We start from the raw sequence: 20,243 nt of genomic DNA on the forward strand, positions 1-20,243 counted from the left end.
CATAACTTAGCATTAGCTAATGCACACATGACAAGTGACATTGCGTGAGATAGTAAGTGACATGACATTAGTTGATGCACTCATAGTGAGTGACTTTGCATAAGAACCTTTTTATATTTTGGCAAAAAAAAACTTTTGACGGGGTCGCGAAAAAAAAAACTTTTAGTGACAAAAAAACTTTTAGCAGCAACATTTGTTCCACAAAAAAAATATTAACAACAAGACTTATGGTGAAAAGTCTTTAGTAACGACTTATAATTGGCTTGTCATGTTCATTCCGGTAAGTAACGGAGCAAGATTCTAGGATTTGGTCAAACAATTATATCACCAACAAGAAGAACAACAATAAAGATGATCAAGGATTAAAATGAGAAACTAAGAATAATTGTCGCCAAGACTGATATAATTTAGCAATGCAGGAACTTGAAGAAGCACCAAGTAAAGGTCTTGATTTAAATACACACACATGTGCCACTTTAATCAATAGTATATCAATATATACATTTAACTAAATAATACATAATACAACATAGACAATAAGTGATACATAATACACCAACACAACACAATACATTCTTATTAACTCCATTTATTTATAGAAATTCCATGACTCCAAGAGCAGAGCAGCACAACAAGCAACCTTGAAATCAGAAAACCCAGATCGCCTACAGAGAGATTCAAACTCTTTCAGTTCTTTCTTTACTATCAAAAAATGACATGAGATTGTCCCATGCTTAATACAAGCTTGGCTTCTTCTGTTGTCCAATTGCTTTTGGCATTATTAAGTCCATCACAATTAGCCTTCCATTTTCAAGCAATCCTTCACGGCATTCGCTCAAAAGTTTATGCTTTTTTCATCAGACCAATTGTGGCAAATAGCCTACAAAGTATCACCATAAACATCATCAAGATCCATATTTATTTGTTTCATCCAAAACCTAATCAATAGATAAATATTCCGGAATTTTGTAGAGAGAGAGAGAGAGAGTGTGTGTGTGTGTGTGTGTGTGGTCATTTTCATTAAGACATTTGATTAAGAAGCGCCCCTTACATTGCACTAAATAGCATACTCTATTTAATTAAAATGTGTTTGAATAGTTTGAGAATCATATAAAAGTTAACAAACTTCAAAATGAGAAACATGTTAATTATATATTAGCATTGAAATTTAGTCAACTTTAGTATCATGATAGAGTTTCACAATATAGAACATTGGTAACTGCACAATGGGTCTTCAAAAAGGTTAGTTGAAATCTTAATCTTCTAAAAAATTTGACATCTTTTTAATTATACCCTTAAGTGAAATGATATAATATTTGACTGGTTTAAAACTCTCTCATTAATTACTTTAATTTCTTATGGATGATTTTAATATTTAACCCCTTAAAATGACAACTGAAATTTCAAAGAACTATTTTTTTAAATACAAATAAATAAAATAATGATATAATTAAAAAAACTATATAAGGATATAGTTTTTAACAATCTAAATAACAAAGGTTTAAAAAAGGATAATAATAAGGGACTTTTGCATATATAACTCATGTTATAAGATTACTAAGAAGATAGCCTAATATTTATTATATTTTATGTATGACCGGTTAATTATATTTGTCAATGATATGTCATTATATAGTAATTATAAATCTTTTGTAAATTTTCATATTTTCAATAATTAACCCCTTATATATTAATGTGGACTCGCTACACTCTCAAAATTTCAAAAACTTAATCCATATTTTCTAAGTATAAGATTTTTTGGGGCTAGTGGGCCAATTTTTCCTAATAAAAATGCTCCAACTTAAATCACCTCTGCTTAAAAAAAAGTTTACATGTAAAAATGCACATTAATTTAAAATAAAATAACAATGTAGCATGCCAAAATACTGCTAACTAATTTGAATCTCAAGTTTTCATACTAAACTTCAACATTATGGCATCACCTTTTGGAACACTTTCAAATATATCACCTCCGACATGCTCAATCCCTTCAAAAAAAAAAAACGGTTATTTAAAAGTAGCTCATCAATGAAAAGCAGCTCAAAAAGATATGGTTTCTTAAAATATAGTTGCTCCACTTGTCTACATATTTCTTCTTTCCCAGTTATTAAATATTTTTACAAGATGGAATATGCATAAAGGATGACCTGTATCACTAATTATCCTATAGTGCATACGTTGAATTACAACCTTAAAGAATTGGTCAAGTGAGCAAATATCCAAATTGGATTAAATAATTGTTTTATACTATAATGGTGACTGCCAGAATACTTTAAGAGGGAGAAATTATAATTTTGTTATTCAAAATAATGTAACTGCCTTAAATCCCGATTGTGAAATATGGGAAATAATTAAGTTCAGCATTTGAAAAGTACGACAGAAGAAGTACTTTCTCTGCTTCCCACCCCCTCTCTCTCTTTGAGGTCTAGTGTATCTACTAAATCCTCTGCAGTAATCCCGAGTGGTAAAAGAGAAGTTTTATCATCACCGAAGATATGTTTCTAAACTCTAAAATCTTGCGAAGTGAAATTAGAAAGAGATACATGTACACAAATTGTGTTCTATTTCTATCTTCCAAGCAGGGAATTCACTACCAAGTGTGTGTGTGTGTGTGTGTGTTTCTCTTTACTTGCGCAAACTACACGATAGTTGAAGACACTTAATTCTAATCCTAATTATTTGAATTGGCATAAAATGATATAGAAATACCTGAATGGGGTGGTGAATTTTGAATAACATGGGGCAAATCAAAATTGATACCCTTAATTGAAGGATACTTAGCGACAATCATTGCTAGTTTTGACCAGTGCCACCTCCGACATCAACAAGTGTTGATACTACTCCCTCAAATCCTTTGTATATTTCTAACGTCCTTCTCATTTGTAGGTTGCTAATATTGGCCATTGCTTTGTTGAAAGTCTTGTTCCATGTTGGATCTGTCTCTGCGTATTGGTAAACTGGCATTCCATGAATTTTCTTGAACAAGTCATTGTCTTCGTCAGTGATTGCATCCTTAAAGTTCAGCCTGCGTAGAAATTTAAAAAAAAAAATTGAAACAACATAATAACAGCATATATAATTAATAAAATAAAATGCTCAATTTTTTTTTATAATTGGCAGTACTTTTTTATCTCTGTTTGCCTTATTTGAAAAAGGAAAGAAATGAAATGTATAAGAAAAGTTGAATCAGCAGCCAATGTGTAACTAATGAAAACAAGGAAAGCAAGAAGAGGAATATTCGAAGATTTGGTTTTTATTGGGCAATCATTTTGAAGATTTGAAGATTTAGATATATTTGTCACCTTTACTTTAAATCTTGTAAACTTGTTGAATATTGAGGTATTTTAGATTATTTTACAATATTGTATGAAGGATTATTAAATAAATAATAAACCAAATAAAAGGATTCAGGTCAAAGTCCTACCAGATTTGAGCATAGTAGAATCTACCCAACTACTCACAAGAGTTTTAGACTACTAGAGTTTAGACTATCATGCACCATAGATAAACTGAAGAGAGAAAGAGAAGGAGAGGAAGAAAAAAATTAGAGAACTATTTGTTCTGGTGTGTGTACCACCTCCATCCACCTTCTCTATTTACAGGGGAGGGAGGCCATCTCCAAAAAGAAAAATCAAATCAATAATAATTTGTCTCATTGTGGAGGGAATAAATTAACTTGAATAATCACCATTATTGTAGAGGATACTTCTCTTTTTGGAATTCAATCAAAAATTAATCAAATTAATTTCATATTTCGATCAACATATTATTACCGAATTATCACATCACACTAATGGCTCATCAAAGGTGAATTTTATGCAAATTCCAACATGTTATGATTAACAGGGATTTAGTTTCAAGTAATTTTGTCTATAGAAATGTTGTTAATAGTGCTCATTCTTTTACTAGGAAAGCACATAATTTGGAGAGAACCTATTTCATCAACTACTAGAAAAATACAAATTAGAGAGAGAATTTAGTGAGTAATCATCTATTCCTTTCTAAAATACCAAATTAGTAAGAAAATTAGCATGGAATGTTAATTTCATAGCTTGACTTAAAATTAGCGAGAAAAATAACGAGGGACTATCAATCTTTCTCTAAAATAAGAGAATTGTAAGAAAAATAGTAAGGGACTGCCAATCTCTCTCTAAAATAAGATAATTAACAAGGAATTTAGTGAGGGATATTTTGTCCCTAGCTAATTGCTACAAAAAAAATTTAACTTTTGACGATGGCCTTTAATTATATATTTAATTAGTTTCATTTAAAAATAAAATAAACTTAAAAGTTAACTAAAATATTCATAATAAAATTATTTAATATTTTCTTTATTTTAAGTTGATTTTCATTAATAAAATAATATTTATTAAAAATATAATATAAAGAATAATTTAAATAAATATAAATATTGTTAACACATTAATAATTAAAAATAATATTAACACGTATATAGTGTGTATTCTTATAATATATTATTTGATATATTGATATAGTTAAATAATGTATATTTAATTTCTCATATAATGACTGCAAATGTCTTTCAATTCAATTGGCAAAGAAGAAAAGCGTAAGATTTGGAAGGTATGAGGTCAAAGATTCAAGTCTTGATTTTGACATAAATATAATAAATATATGATATGGTAAGGAGCAAGTGACATAATACAAGATGGACAATAACATGTCATGAGTTATCTCATATGTGGTGGGTGATGGGGCACAAGATGGTAGATAACATGGTGGCTAACAAGGGGTAAGGTTGTAGTGACATGCCGCAAGTTAACACACACATAGCAGGTGATATGATATTATTATTTTTAAATATAGGCATATTTAGTGAGAGACTAATCCCTTGTTAAAGTTATTAAATTTTAAATAATAGTATCGAGGGATTCAATCCCTAACTAATTTTAGTAAGGAACTAAATCCCTCGCTAATTATTTCTCATTAAATTTAGCGAGTCCTCTTTTAACTACAAATTTAGCAACGGACAAAATCCCTTGTTATAGTATAATTTAGCTAGAGAAAATGACATTTAGCGAGAAATTTTCATTTTTCTAGTAGTAATCTTTGATCATTTTCCACTTTGTCTTGATGAAAGAGGTGAAAGATCGACGAGTGATTAATCTCTCTTGTTATGTTACGTTGTTGTACCTCTCTTTTTCATTATTATGAATGCATTTTAGTTTTGTTCAAGAGGATTTTTGCACCATATTTTAGGTTTTATAAGAAAAATTGCACCACATTATAATATATGATAGATATTTCTGCCCCTAACTCATTTACACATGGTACAGTAGGTGAGACCCACAATTTTTATTCAACGATCATTTAGCCTCTGTTATGAATTGTGGATTTTTGCATTGTTTGTATAATTCACAGGTAAAATTGCACCATATTTGAGTTAAAGATGTCAGTAACTTCTCACAAAATTCTTTATGGGTATATTTCTACTTTAACTCTAAATATTAACCATCATCCATCACCACATTATCTCATTGTTATAAATGGTATAACTATGAGTCAAAATGAAGAATAAAAAGAAAAATCTTACCAAACACGTGTGAATGCAGGATGAGACAAGGTTATTGTCTGCAAGCCCAAAGATGCACTCAAAAAGTGCTTCCTAATGGGAGAAATCCATAGACTCTAATCTCTTCATCATCAGTGTCACCAAATTCTTCATATGAACAAGTGAGAAGAGAGTGACTTGCGAGAAGCCTCAAGAGATGATCCAACCTGAGAGCCAAGTCTTTGTGTTGACATGAACATGAAAGCTTGGAAGCTATTTCTGAAGCCAACATGAGTTCCTTCTTCTTCTTCCTTGGCAATGATGTCAAACAAGTCGAGCTCGATAGCAGCGTTTAGAGCTACAGTGAAGATATGGCTACTTCGCAGAACAAAGGCAAAAGGATAGATGAATCATATTCATCGTCTCCTTCCTTGAGAAAAGAAGGAGCATTAATAATCTCATTTTGTTTCTATGTAGAATTCAAAGCCATGATTATTTTGAGTGTTTGGGGGAGTAAGGGAACGCTTTATAAGAAAAAAATAGTACTCCCTCCTCCCCTTTATAGGACAGAAAGAATAATTTTGTTTGTCTTTTTTACAAGTCACATTATAAAATTTTATCATAAATTTTCTTTTTATCCTCTACTGAATGTTGGAAAGATAAAATATGTTATTAAAGTATGTATATTTAATAAAGGTAAAGTTGAGAATTTATTATATTTTTAGACAGAGTTAATGGGATTTGATGTTTTCTTTAATAATGGTGAAATATGCTAGAAGTGATTTATAAATAAGACTAGATAAATATTATAGACAATAATATGGAAAAAAATACTTTCTCCAGTAATTGTTTACATAGTTTACTATCTATTATCACCAGCATAAAAAATTGATAATATTCATTAGTGATATTATTATTATCATTGATAAATTAAATTTTATATAGACATCTAGCATAGGCAATATAAAGCAAATAATTATATAATAGAATAAATAGTTATGTTAGTTCGTACTATAATGAACTAATGATATTATAGAAAGTATATATGTCTGCGTTGTCATAGGTTAAAAAAGTATTTGTCGACAGAAAAAAAAAAAAAAGGATTAGCCGGCCTTAAGCATAGCTAGTCATCAGGATAGACATATACAATCTGTAATAACGTAATGAATTCATAGTTAGTGTGGGTTGACTAACATTTTGAGAGAATTACTTTAAGCTCCATTCAAGACAATTAATTACTTCCAAATCTGTTAACAACTAAGCTTAGGAGAAAGACAATACAATTGTTCAACATTATATAAAGTTAGACAACCAAAAGCATACTTTAACCTAACTTCCATAACCAGATCAAATTGTTCAATCAATGTGCTGATTTTTTCAACCCAAATCAAATTGCTGAATCAATTAGATTTTCATTACGCCATGATCAAATTAAGGCATCTACTGTTAAGCAGCCTCCAGAGACTTAAGATCGACTAATTTATTATCCTTTACCTTACTGATTGAACACAAATGACTTCAATATATAATAATATCTTTTTTATTTAAGCAAAAGGTAGGCAATATATAATAATGTCTTAATAAACGTTTTTTCCTTGTTAATTTGATTAATTTGTGCTTTTTTCTGCTGAATTGATGAATGGCCATTAATGTCATGTCACTGTGCTTTATTAATTGTTTGGAAAAGATAAAGTTAACAAGACTCGGTTTGGGTGCTTATTACATTAATGTGGCATGAGGAGGTGCACACATGATAGGTGATATGACACAAAGTGTTAGTTGATGTGACATGAGATGGCTTTTTTATTTTTTAAAAAATAACTTTTTGTAGCAACAAAAAGGTTTTTACTAGCAACTTTTTGCCACTAAAAGGTCGCCACTAAAGTGTAGTCAGTGATGATTATATGCAGCAATGAATATAGTCGCCACCAAAAATATACCTTGCCAAAGGTAAACTTTTAGCAGCAAAATACTTTGGCAATGACGATGGTATATTTTTGGCAGTGATTATGTTTGTCACCACCAAAAATCATTAGCGACTAAATTTTTTGTGACGACCCTTTGGCAACAAAAAATTGCTATTAAAAATCTTTAGCAGCAACTTTTGAATTTTTGATGCCAACTTTTGTCACCACCAAAAGTTTTTTTTTTTTTTATAATGGAGCACCATGGTGCTCATTACTATGATAAGATCTGGACCATTATCTGGATGGTCCAAATTTAAACCATTATTATAAATTATATTTTTTAAAATAAAAATTATAAAAATTATAAAATAATGTTAATAAATTTTTTATTTTTAATACGATTTATATTTAATTTAAAGGTCTAATTTAATATTAAAATTTTTATAATTGATAGATATTGACTATTCGGATGTACTCTACAGAGTCTAGATTTAATTTAATATTAATCTGAACTATGCAAAGTATATCTAAATAGTCCATATATAGTAATTATAAAAATTTTAATATTAAATTAGACCCTTCAAATTAAATCTAGACCATATTAAAAATAAAAAATTATTAAAATTATTTTATAACTTTTATAAATTTTTATTTTAAAAAGTATAACATATAATAATGGTTTAAATCTAAATGGTTCAGATCTCATCATAATGATGAGCACCATTTGTAATGAGCACCCAAACCAACTCGAAGTTAATACATCTAAAATATTAGGTTTACCTGAAAAGAATGTTGGTAGGTGGAGCGACCGCTGTTGAAGTTTTGAGAGGCTATGAATCAATTTCGAATTGAAAACCTAAACCACATGTTGGAGATTCAATGAGAAAGAAGAGCGTGGTTTCAAATATGAAAAATCACTATTATCCAAAAAAAAAAAGCTTGCAAGAGCTTTCCTATTAAAGCACTTAATTACAACAAAAAAATGGTCTAACAGATATATGCACAATTTACAAGAGTATTTTTTTTTTTTTACAAAGCCCTCTGATTGGTATTCACTTCTCAAAACCCTACTATTTAAAAAGAGGGAAAATCTTTGACGAATGATATTTTTTTTTGGTTACCCGTAAGTATTTTTTTATTGAAAATAATTTTATTTGAGATAGTGTTAGGCAGTAAATGTAATCATCTCTCTGAAGAGATATTCAAATCTTAATTTATTACATTGTGAGTAACTAGTGTCTTCTACTAGATCTAACTTTTATTAGTAATAAATGAATTTTTATCAAACTAAAATTTGAAGGTAGCTTTTAACTTGCCAATAACCCTTTTTTTTCACCTTTCTCAACGAAGATCCAGATCTTGATTTACTATATTGTAAAGAATTAGCCTCTTTTGCTATATTCAGTTACCGTTGATTGCCAATAACATTTGCATGAGTTGTAATCCAAGAAAAACCAATTTGAGAGGCTTCTCGAGGGAACAGTACATGAGTTGGGCTTCAAATTGAGAATTAGAATTGGGTCTTGGCAAAAACAAACACGGAGAGTTAGAATTGGGGTTATTTTTTGGGCCACAATTGGGCATCTGTTCAATATGTTTTTCAGAATTAAAATAAAAAATGGGCCTTCTGGCTAAGATCAACAATCAAATTTTAAATTAGGCCCATGGATCAATTCACCAATATAGAAAAAATTTGTCAATTTATTTATTTATTTATTTTTTTTTAGAAATTGTGGTTTAGACCTTTTTCAATTTTGCATCAACAAAACTTATTAGCAGAAAAGATCCAACAGTACACGATCCTCTTTTTTTTTTTGGGAACTATTTTAATATTTAAATATGTATGATAAATTTGATAATTTTTTATTAAGAAATAAATAAAAATATGATAGTTATAATTATAGTCATTATCACACCTAAGGCTGCACAAAGGATTAGATGATATTAAATTTATGCTTAATTTAAAGTTTGGTCTCTTTCATGAAGTGGAGTGGATTAAGCTACTCATAGTCAGATCTTATCTAGTGATAAACTGAAAATTAACAGGATCGGACTTGGTCTATAAAATTAGAAGACTGGTCCTATTAGTCTAGTACTCACTTAGCTTTTTTTTTTCTTTTACTTTGTTTTATATGAAAAGTAATAATTCATTTCAATCTTGTATACTCAGTTAAGATAACAAGATCACTTATAATCATAATAAATTCAAAAAACCAACTTTTTTGTGGCCCCATTTTGTCACTACCAAAAATATTTTTATAAAACATAATTTTGAAATTAAAAATAATTTATATAAAATGTTGCCACTAAAAGTGCTTTAAAAAATAAATATAATTTCAATTTATTTCAAATAATTTATAAAATTATCTTATGAATTATTTTTAAGAATTTAAAATTAAATAAAATTATCATTCAAAATGTATTTATGAAATTAAATTTTGTATCTTATATAAAGAATGAGAAATAAATGATATATAGGATCATAAAATAAAAGGAATAATAATGAAAATGTGTGAAGTTTAATTATTAAATCATTTTTGAAATTTTTTTATTATTCATAATATTTTTTAGTTATATATACTCATCATTATTAAGAATAATGTTATTAAGCTAGTATTTTAATATGATTTAATTAAAATCTTGATAGGTGATTACTTTCATTTACAATTAGGCTAATTATAGGCAAATACTTACTTACATACCAATACATAAATTTAAAAAAATATTAAATATAAATTATAATAGGGAGAATCACATCTAAGGGCTAGCACAGAATGAATTATTATTAAAATGAAGATGTAAATTTATTTTTTAATGGAACTTGTTATCAGTCCTCCTCTATGATTAATTTGTTTAAGTGGTCCTTGAATGTGATTCTTCCCTTGTGATATCTAAAGTTAAGGGTCTGTTTGGTTTTCTTGCTTTTTATATTTAGAAAGCAAAATTTTACTTTCAGAAAGCAGAAAGTTATTTAGGTAAAATATTTTACAGAAAAGTACATTCTAAAAGTATATTCAAATAGTAAATAAAAGTAAATTTTTGAAACATAACTATTTGAAACTTTTGAAAAGTAGGATATTATTTGACCATACTATCCCAAGTTTAATCTCTTATTTTTTATTTAAAAAATAGTTGATTCATTAAAAATATAATTATTATTTCAATAATAATAATTAGGTATCAAGTTTTTAGCATTATAAATTGAATAATTAATTATGTTACTTTTTAGCATTAGTGTATAATAAAAATTATAAATCTTTATCACATTTTTTAAAATTAAAATTAAAAAAATACAAATAACTAGAGATCAAATTTCTAGCATTATAGATCAAAATTTATGTTGTTTAAAATTTTTATCACATTTTTTAAATATTTTAAATATATCACATTTGTATAATAAAAATTACAAATCATCATTAAAATATTTTTTTTGGTAATTGTACATTTAAAAGCACATTTCACTATCATAGACCAAATAACTTTCAATGTACCAAACTGATTTTTGAAAAAATGTATTCAAACATAAATTTTATTACAATAACTGACTTTTACTAAATTGACTTTTACCAAATAAACATTTAAAACTAAACACGCGCTAAATTGTTTAGAGGATAAATAAAAAATACATCAAAGTAAAAATATTCTAAAACTTTATATTTTAGATTCAATTTTTTGTCATCCCGTAAAAAAGTTACTTGAAAGGGGTGCTATTATGGATATTGGAAGTTTGATTCAAAGGGATTAAGAAATTAAAGTTGTACCTATAAATTTCATGAGATACGAATGGCATTGCGTACTACATGGCATACTGCACACTTAACATTTGGCCTATTGTACACATAGGCCCTGTTTGGTATGCATGCTTAGGTTTAGAGGGATAGGGATTATGATTGGCATTGGTATTGGGATTGGAATTGAAATTGAAAATGATGTTTTAAATTATGTTTGGTATGAAGTAATGATTACAAGGAATACTTCCCTTTATTTTATTTTACACTTAAACATAAATCATCAAAAGACCAAAATACCCTATATAATTAATAAAAAAATTGTAAACCTAAAAGCCCATTCCTCCCTCTGTGAAATCAAACCCATCTCCCTCACTCTCCCTCTTTGCCTGCTTGCATGATCACTCTTTACTTCAAGGATGAAGGCTTGCAACTCTATGCGATGATGGAGATCAATTGATAGAGATGAGCACCTGCAGTGAGATCAATGAGGAAACAGATAAGAGTACTTCACGTTGCAATGGTGTTCAACAATTTCACATGTCACTTCGAAGATTTTTGAATCAAATGTGTCATTTTTCTCTATAATTGTTGATTTTTTTCTTGAAATTCTAAAAAATTTTGAAGCTCTGTGTAGCTTCTACAATGGTGGAGATTTAAGCTTCAGTGCTGTGTTTATCTCAGACAAGAAGTTCCACTTCTACGATTGTACTATTAGATTTCTCATTCGTTTTGTCATTTTAGAGAAAAAGGTTTTGAGTTGTTGAAGTTTTTTATGAGATTGCAATTTTTCTTTTTGAGCTCGAAAATCATTGCTATACTATTTTTGGGTTTCTTTGTCTTGGATTTAAATCTATTCCTCTACAAAAAGTGTCATTGATGGAGGAGATGCAAGGTGGATGGCAGGAGGTCGTTGACGACGAGAAAGGAAGGTGGAGCGCTAGAGGTCGTCAACGGTGGAAAAGGAAGGTGCCGTGCTGGAGTTCTTTAAGGGAGGAGAAAATTTGGGCATTTTTCAGGGGCATTTCAATCAAAAAAACTCTAATCCCAAGATAAAATTTGCAGTACCTAAGGATGGTGGGTTTGAGTATCCTCATTTAAGTGGGATTGAGCAAGCCCAGGGATTGTTAAATACTTCATACCAAACTTGTCAAAAGTAGTATTACCTAGACGTAGTCCCAGTCCCAACCCCCCAATGCCACATACCAAACAAGGCCATAGTGTCAGCTTTATCTATCAAGCTCTAATGGCTTTTAGTTTTTGGACAATGATGTCACATAATTTTACCTAGTGTTTATGATTCCATTGTTATTGAAAAGAAAATAAGAAGTTACTAAAAAGCTTTTTATAATAAATTAGTACTAAGAAGAATATGAAAACTTATTTAAATCGACCTTATTGTTATAAGGTAGAGAAATGATTAGAAGTTAATTAGATCAATTACATATTTATGAGATCCTTGTTATGACATGAGATAAGATTATGCACTTGTAGTGGTTGACATGGTGCAAGGTTATAGGCAATGTGTAACATCCTAACTTTTATTATAAAATTTAAGTAATAGAAATTAATTTTATTGAGTAAATTGAAACTATTAAATATTTATTTAAATTTGATAAGATTATTTTAGGTTAATTAAAATTTACCAAATAATTATTTGAGAAAATAAAATTTATCCAAGAAGAGTTAAGTTTTAAAGGTATAGTGTCAAGCCATGATCTTTAAAAACTAAATAAATTAATAAATTAATAATGTTAAATAAGGTTAAATAAAATTTTGTAAATTATTTCTCTACTTCAAAGAACAATATTATTTAAATGAAATGAAAATTTATATCTGAGCAAAATATAAAAATTTGACTTATTTATTTAAATTTCAGATAAGTCCTGAAAAATATATACATATAATATAATATGAATAACAAGCACTTTTTTAAAATATTGTGATTCTAAGCTATCCACTTCATCATTAATTTCTAAAACTATTTTTTCAAAAATAATATCATCATTATCTCTAATAAAATTAACAACAACTGCTTTTTCTTATCCTGAAATATTTTCTCCCATGATCTCGATCGTAAGTCCATGGCTTCTCAACTAATTCAAAATTTTAAATTTTATCTTAGAACATTTAAAAATCTTAAAAAATTTTCAAGTATCATAATTTCCTCACCCCTATCCTATTTGTGAAATTAATTTTAATTGTTAATTATAATTTAAATCTGCAATGTGAATAGGTTGTTTATAATATATATATATATATATATATATTGACTTAGTTTTTAAATTTATAATGAAGAAGTTACCATGACGGGCTTCATCTCCTTTTCTCACTTTGTGCTTCAAGACAAAAATTTCAGTTTTCCAACCGAACATGCCATCCAGTGATGCAAAAATCTTTCCATTATTGTATGTGGAATTAAATGGATATTTTACAATTTAAATTTTCCGCCATTTATTTCTTCACCACAGATCATAGTTCTTCCTTCTTTTGTAATCTCATTTTTGTTTTTCTCTTTTCACTTCTCCGCCATGCTACCCTGAAAGCCTATGAGTACAACACGGTGGCTGTTAAAGTGTCACTAGAGTCAATGATATCAAAGGCATCATAAGGCTTACCTCACTTTAATGATACTTAGCATTCATGCTAAAAGTATATTTAAATTTCAATTGGATATAATTAATTATAAAAATAATTAATTAATATAATTAATTTTAATTATAATTGATTATGCTATAACGCTTAAATACTGAAATTGATTTCAGTTATACAAATTATCATAAAAGACATTGTTTTTTAAAATTAAATTATTGATAAAGTTGTATTCAATATTATTAAATTTATTAAACTTTATCTAAGAAGTAAAATATATTATTTAATAATAAAATTGAATCTATAAAAAAACCTACTCAAGGTTATTTTAAAAAGTGATTCTAGCTCAAATAATCATTATCAAGATTCTGGCTATTTGGATAATTATTCTGAAAATCAATTATTTGACCTGAATAATCGATTTTTTGGCCTTTCCAAACACGCTGTAAGACGACATTTCCATTAGGGTAAAATTCTCATCTATCGCTTTTGAATTTCACATTTGCAATACGTATCTCCCTTTAATTAATTTTTGTATGGTGTTTGGAAATCCAATTAGGAATTTTGAAATATGTTTGAATTGGGACGCTCTGATCTTCAATTTTATGAAGCTATGTAGGATTTGTTTTCATTTATATATTTTTTTTATAGACAAAAATTGGTCTCAATAGAAAACTATATAACCTCCATGAACCCACACTCAGAAAGTATCACCAATGTAGAAAATTGATCATATTCATTAGTGATATTGTTATTATTATTGATAAATTAAATTTTATATAGATATATAGCACAGGCGATATAAAGCAAATAATTATATAATAGAATAAATAGTTATGTTAGTTCGTACTAATAATAAACTAATGATATTATAGCATGTATATTTGTCTACATTGTCATAGGTTAAAAAAGTATTTATCGATGGGGGGAAGGGTTAGCCAGCCTTAAGCACAGCTAGTCATCAGGATAGACATGTATAATCTGTAATAACATAATTAATTGATGGCTAGTGTGGGTTGACTAAACATTTTGGGAGAATTACTTTAAGGTCCACTGAAGACAATTAATTACTCCTAAATCTATTAACAACTAAGCTTAAGAGAACGACAACACAATTATTCAATATTATATAAAGTTAGACAACCAAAAGCCCGCTTTAACCTAACTTTTATAACCAGATTAAATTGTTCAACAAATGTGATTTTCAACCCAAATCAAATTACTGAATCAAGCTGATTTTCATTACTCCATCAAGTTAAGGCATCTATTGTTAAGCAGCCTCTAGAGACTTAAGATCGACTAATTTATTATCCTTTACCTTAATGATTGAACACAAATGACTTCAATACATAATAATATCTTTTTTATTTAAGCAAAAGGTAGGCAATATATAATAATATCTTATTAACGTTTTTTCCTTGTTAATTTGATTAATTTTGTGCTTTTTTTTTTGCTGAACTGATAAATGGCCATTAATGTCATGTCACTGTGCTCTATTAATTGTTTCGAAATGATAAAGTTAACAGGACTCGCCAGTTTGGGTGCTTATCACATTAATGTGACAGGAGGAGGTGTACACTTAGAAGGTGATATGGTATAAAATGTTAGTTGACGTGACATGAGATGGCTTGTTTATTTTTTTTAAATGACTTTTTGTAGCAATAAAAAGGTTTTTAATGACAATTTTTTGCCGTAGGTTTCTTGGTAGTCAATGCCATAGGTTTAGGTAAAGCCTTGGTAACTAATCGAGCCTTATATTTATTGAGACTACTATTAGGACTATATTTCTTTGTAAGAACCCATTTACTCCCTGCAACTAACTTTCCCCAAAGTAACTCCACAATTTCCCATGTCTAATTTTTATTTAGAGCTTTTACCTCTTCATTAATAGCCACCTTCCATTTAGGGTCAACTATGGCTTCCTTAAAAGTCTTAAGTATATTCTCACTATCAATAGTAGTAAAAAAGTTCTTGATTAAATTGAGAATTGAGTTTTTCATAGGAGGCATACCTATTTATAGGGTTCTAGAACAACTCATCTTCCCTTTTCTAAGAGCAATAGGCCATTGAAGATCTTTAGGATTACCCTTAGATTGAGAATCATGACTTTGACTTAGAGTGACAATGGGATCTTTATTGTTTGTGTGCTGTTCAACTTGGTATGTCCATAATTCATCCAAGTATGGCTCAGAATTGGGTTCAGTTTGGGTAGGTTGTTTAGGTTCTGGGATAGGTATAGAACCAGAGTCAGCAAAGAAAGGGTCTGATGACTTATGAGAACTCACACTAGGCTACTAGTCTGTTTATTATTTGAACGACCATTGTTTATGGCACAAATTAGCCATTCACTATCATTCTCCCCTTGAATAGGTAATTTAAGGAAGAAAGGTAGTGATTCAACAAATGTGACATTCAGAGTGACATAGAACTTGTGAGTATCAGAATAATAACACTTATACCCTTTTGGGTAGAGGAATATCCTAAGAAAATGCATTCAATGGATTGAGATTCGAGTTTGCTGCCTACATCATGAAGGACAAAGGTTGTGCACCTAAATGCCTTTTTGAAAGAGAGTTAATTAAATGAGAGTGAGGATAGGATGTCGAAAATAAGTTAAGAGGGGTTTAAAAGATGAGAACCTTATAGGGCATGTGGTTAATGAGGTAAGTAGCAGTAAGGATTGCATCTCCCTAAAATTTGTGTGGAACATTATTAATTAATAACCAGGCCCTAACAAATTTGAATAAGTGTCTATGTTTCCCTTTGGCTACTCCATTTTGTTGAGGGGAATGCACATAAAAAGTTTGGTGGTGTATTCCATTTTAGTAAGAAAAGTGTTAAGGGTTGAATTGAGATATTTAGTTCTATTATCACTATAAAGGATTTGATAGAAGTTTGAAATTGAGTTTGAACAAAAGTATGAAATTTTTTGAAAACAATGCAAACTTCAAAGTTATCTTTCATTGGAAAAATCCATGTCAGCAGTGTATGGTCATCAATAAAAGAAACAAACCACTTAACCATAATATGAGTTTCAAGTCATGAAGGACCCCACACATCACTATGTATGAGAGAAAAAGGTGTAAGGGTATAAGAGTTAGTTTGGAAAGCATTTTTAGTTTGTTTAGAAAATTGGAAGTATCACAATGAAATTTAATTTTATTCATAGAGTTAGGAAACAAACTTTCATATAATGAAAACTGGGATAACCTAAATGAAAATGCCATAACATAATGTCTTCTTGAGACATAATAGAAAACGCAGAAATAGAATTGGAAATAGGATCAACCAAATAGCTTTTATTGGTAGATTTGCCTTCTAGATAATAGAGCCCATTACATTCCTTAACATTGCTAATCATCCTCCTTGAGGCTAAATTTTGAAAAACACGACAAGATTTGTCAAAGGTGGCAAGGCAAGTAATAGGTAATACATGTGACTAATAACAAACTAATATTGGATATCTAAAACATATAAAACATTCTTCAAAATAATAAAGTTGGAGACAATAATGGTGTCACATTCTCAAAATAAAAGGTGACTAGCATGAGGTGTGAACCATATCATACATTTCCAGAAGCCTCAAAATCGTAAGTTCATTTTATTTTTAAATTGTAATCAGATTTATATTGAAATCATAACACTTTTGATACTAATCATTATAACAAAGTTTTAACATATTTATAGAAATTTTGGTAGAATTTCCCTTATAAATAAGACCTCTCAAAAACTCTATAATATATTAATTCAGTCAAAATATAAATAAATCAGGAGCTCAGCTCTTTTCAGCTAGCAAACAGTATATAAATCAAAATAAAAAATCTAACTATAAATTATATGGAGCACATAATCTTACTTTCGACTTAAAATACATAAATTCAAATATTTACATTAAATGAACATAATGTTAAACAAAATCCCACTCAGAACACTTGTATGTCCTTCAGAGATGAGTAGTAGGATGAATGTCAGCTAATAAATCTAAATCAAAATAAATTTTTAGCGAATAGCATCCCCACAATTAAAATTTAAAAGAGTAAAAATATTAAGTTTAAATAATCACGTACAAAAATTGAAAAGGTGATAATTTATTATAATAACTTACTAAAAAAATCTAAATTTTTAATCATAAAATGAGTAAATTGGAAGCACTTTATTCTATTATGTTTAAAGAAAATAAATTATTCATACATAAATTAAAATAATATACTTGCTAATCGAAACCATTGAAATTTTAAATACACATATTAATCAAAATTTAGAATTGTGAGGACTCAACAAAATAGGTAACAAACATGGACACATAGTTCACGAGGATAAATAACCAAATGTGGCTTATGTCACGAAGACAAATGTGGATACACAATCCATAAAGGTAACCAAATGCAACTTGAACTATGAAATAAAAGTGAACATATAGTCCACAAGGTTAATACTAACCAAACCAGGCTTAAGGCCATGAAAATCAAACGCGGGTATAAAGCCCACAAATAACAAATATGAAGACAAAACCCACATGACAAATTAGCTAGTTATTAACCACAATGCACTAAAAGTTAATAGAACTATCGTTAGCAGTAGTGTTTTATTTAGAATCCTCTTAGAAATCACATTTCAAACATACAAGAAAAATAATTATTTTTAAAATAAAATTTTCATTCTCAATGTTAAATTTGCATAAATTTTTTCAAATATCAAAACTTGCCAAAATAATACTTCATAGCTAATGCATAAGCTTGCATTAATTAAGTAACTAAGAAATTTTAAAGTTTAATAAACAAAGAAAAATAAATGCACATATCATAATTTAATTATCCTTCATCATTATTTCACAATTTTCAAAACTAAAATAATTCATAAAAGTAAAATACTTCAATAAAAGACTATTAATGATAAATTAAATGGGATGTTATTCACTCACTTGTTAGAGTTTTAAATTCTCAAAATTTTCTCCCTTCAATTTCTACAAGATCCTCTTCTTCCACACACCTTATAAGATATGAGTAAATAAAATCTAATAAATTTTCTCTAATTTATAAGGACTTCCTTCTACTCCTAATACAATTCTAATCAACCACTATCATCTAAAATTTTAAAACTAAAATTCACGCTTAGAGTTGGCTCAAGTATTATCATTCACATCATTAATCTCCTCCAACTTGCTTTAGCCATGCCACTCTATTTACTTAAGGAAAAATTTTCTCCTATGATTTTCACCGAACACCTTAAGTGTGTTATCTCCAACCATTCAATTAAAATATCTGATAATTTATCAATAACTATACTAACATACTTCTCACAAGGACCTAAGAAATTTCAAAAATAAAAAATCATGCAAAACTCTTCTACTAGGCATTTTATCAAACACTTTATGGGCATAAATTACCAAGCTAATATTAATCTATCCTCCTAAATTTCAGCTTCCCTAAACCTTACAATATCAATAATTCAATTATTTTCAATCAAAAACATAAATCCACAACATCACCCCCTTCCCTATACAACCACAAATTTCATCACCTCCTTCCTTATACAACCATAAATTTCAATTTAAATCAAGATTTCTCTTCCTATACATCCATATATGCAGTCACGGACAGCAATAGGGAAGACATATTTTTGCAACCTTGATCATCAGTTTACATATACATAGAGCAAGAGAGGATAAGGGCTGAGACAGATAGCTAAATATCCTTACCCTAAATCACCACGGTAAAAAACAAAGAGGAAGGAGATGAAACAAACGATTGAATAAGGGAGAGGGAAACTAAACACTACTCGTAAGAAAGGAAACCAAACTAATAGCACTAAGCCAGCTCATGACAGCACTACCAGCCTTAACAACTTGTGATTTCTCACACCCAGCAGCAATTTGAACGCGAATGAGGAAGACAAAGAAACAATTGAGGAAGAAAAATAGAGATGGGAAGTACGAAGGTGAAGTTAGACATTTCAGAGCTACTACAATCCTTCACTCTCACCAACGACCATTGGAAATGAGAAGAGAGATGAAGATGCAGAGGGACGAAGAGCAAAATTGCACTAGAGTTTCACATTTCTCTCTCTTTCTCTCACACACTTTGTAAACTGATTGAAATAAAGAAGAGGAAAAAGAGAAAACAAATCTAGTGAAGGAGGGGTATATTGGTAATTTTGGAGGAGCTGAACAAAAATAAAATCCCATTTTTGCATCAAGGGGTTTAAACTTAGGACCTTAAGAAATGAGTAACATACATACTTCCACTCTACCAACACTTCATATTGTCATAATTATTCCAAACATAAATAAAATATATTCTAAAAAATTATTATATTTTTATTTTATATAAATATATAAATATATATATATATATATATATTAAGGTTATTACAAATGGTGCCTATTCCTATCACCCAAGCGTATGTGTTATCAGCTAATTGTACATAAGTATGCTCAAAATAAGGGCTAAACTCAGAAAATAATTTCCAAAAACCTATAATGTGATTAGTTACCCCAAATCAACC

The 20,243-nt window shown here is 28.8% G+C and overlaps 1 protein-coding gene across 1 annotated transcript; it reads right to left on the reverse strand.

Annotated features, from left to right (window-relative positions):
- Nucleotides 1-2,793: 2,793 nt before the first annotated feature.
- LOC129314116 (uncharacterized) lies at nucleotides 2,794-12,366 on the reverse strand. The gene is made up of 4 exons (XM_054957486.1): nucleotides 12,314-12,366; nucleotides 11,477-11,620; nucleotides 5,711-5,887; nucleotides 2,794-3,025 (listed from the first exon to the last, which is right to left on the reverse strand). The coding sequence occupies exons 1-4, from the start codon at nucleotides 12,364-12,366 to the stop codon at nucleotides 2,794-2,796; spliced, it is 606 nt and encodes a 201-aa protein (XP_054813461.1).
- Nucleotides 12,367-20,243: the final 7,877 nt, after the last annotated feature.

The sequence above is a fragment of the Prosopis cineraria genome, unplaced genomic scaffold, assembly GCF_029017545.1.
Source record: "Prosopis cineraria cultivar Desert tree isolate PC_DT_omini unplaced genomic scaffold, ASM2901754v1 PC6, whole genome shotgun sequence".
Classification (NCBI taxonomy): domain Eukaryota; kingdom Viridiplantae; phylum Streptophyta; class Magnoliopsida; order Fabales; family Fabaceae; genus Prosopis; species Prosopis cineraria.

Bases quoted from the DNA above. Each gene is read 5' to 3' on its own strand.
- LOC129314116 (XM_054957486.1), bottom strand. From the start codon at position 12,366: ATGGCCTTGTTTGGTATGTGGCATTGGGGGGTTGGGACTGGGACTACG. The intron at 11,621-12,313 runs GTAATACTACTT...ATCTCACTGCAG, and splicing joins GGGACTGGGACTACGTCTAG to GTGCTCATCTCTATCAATTG. The intron at 3,026-5,710 runs GTCACTCTCTTC...ATTTCTACGCAG, and splicing joins TCTCTTGAGGCTTCTCGCAA to GCTGAACTTTAAGGATGCAA.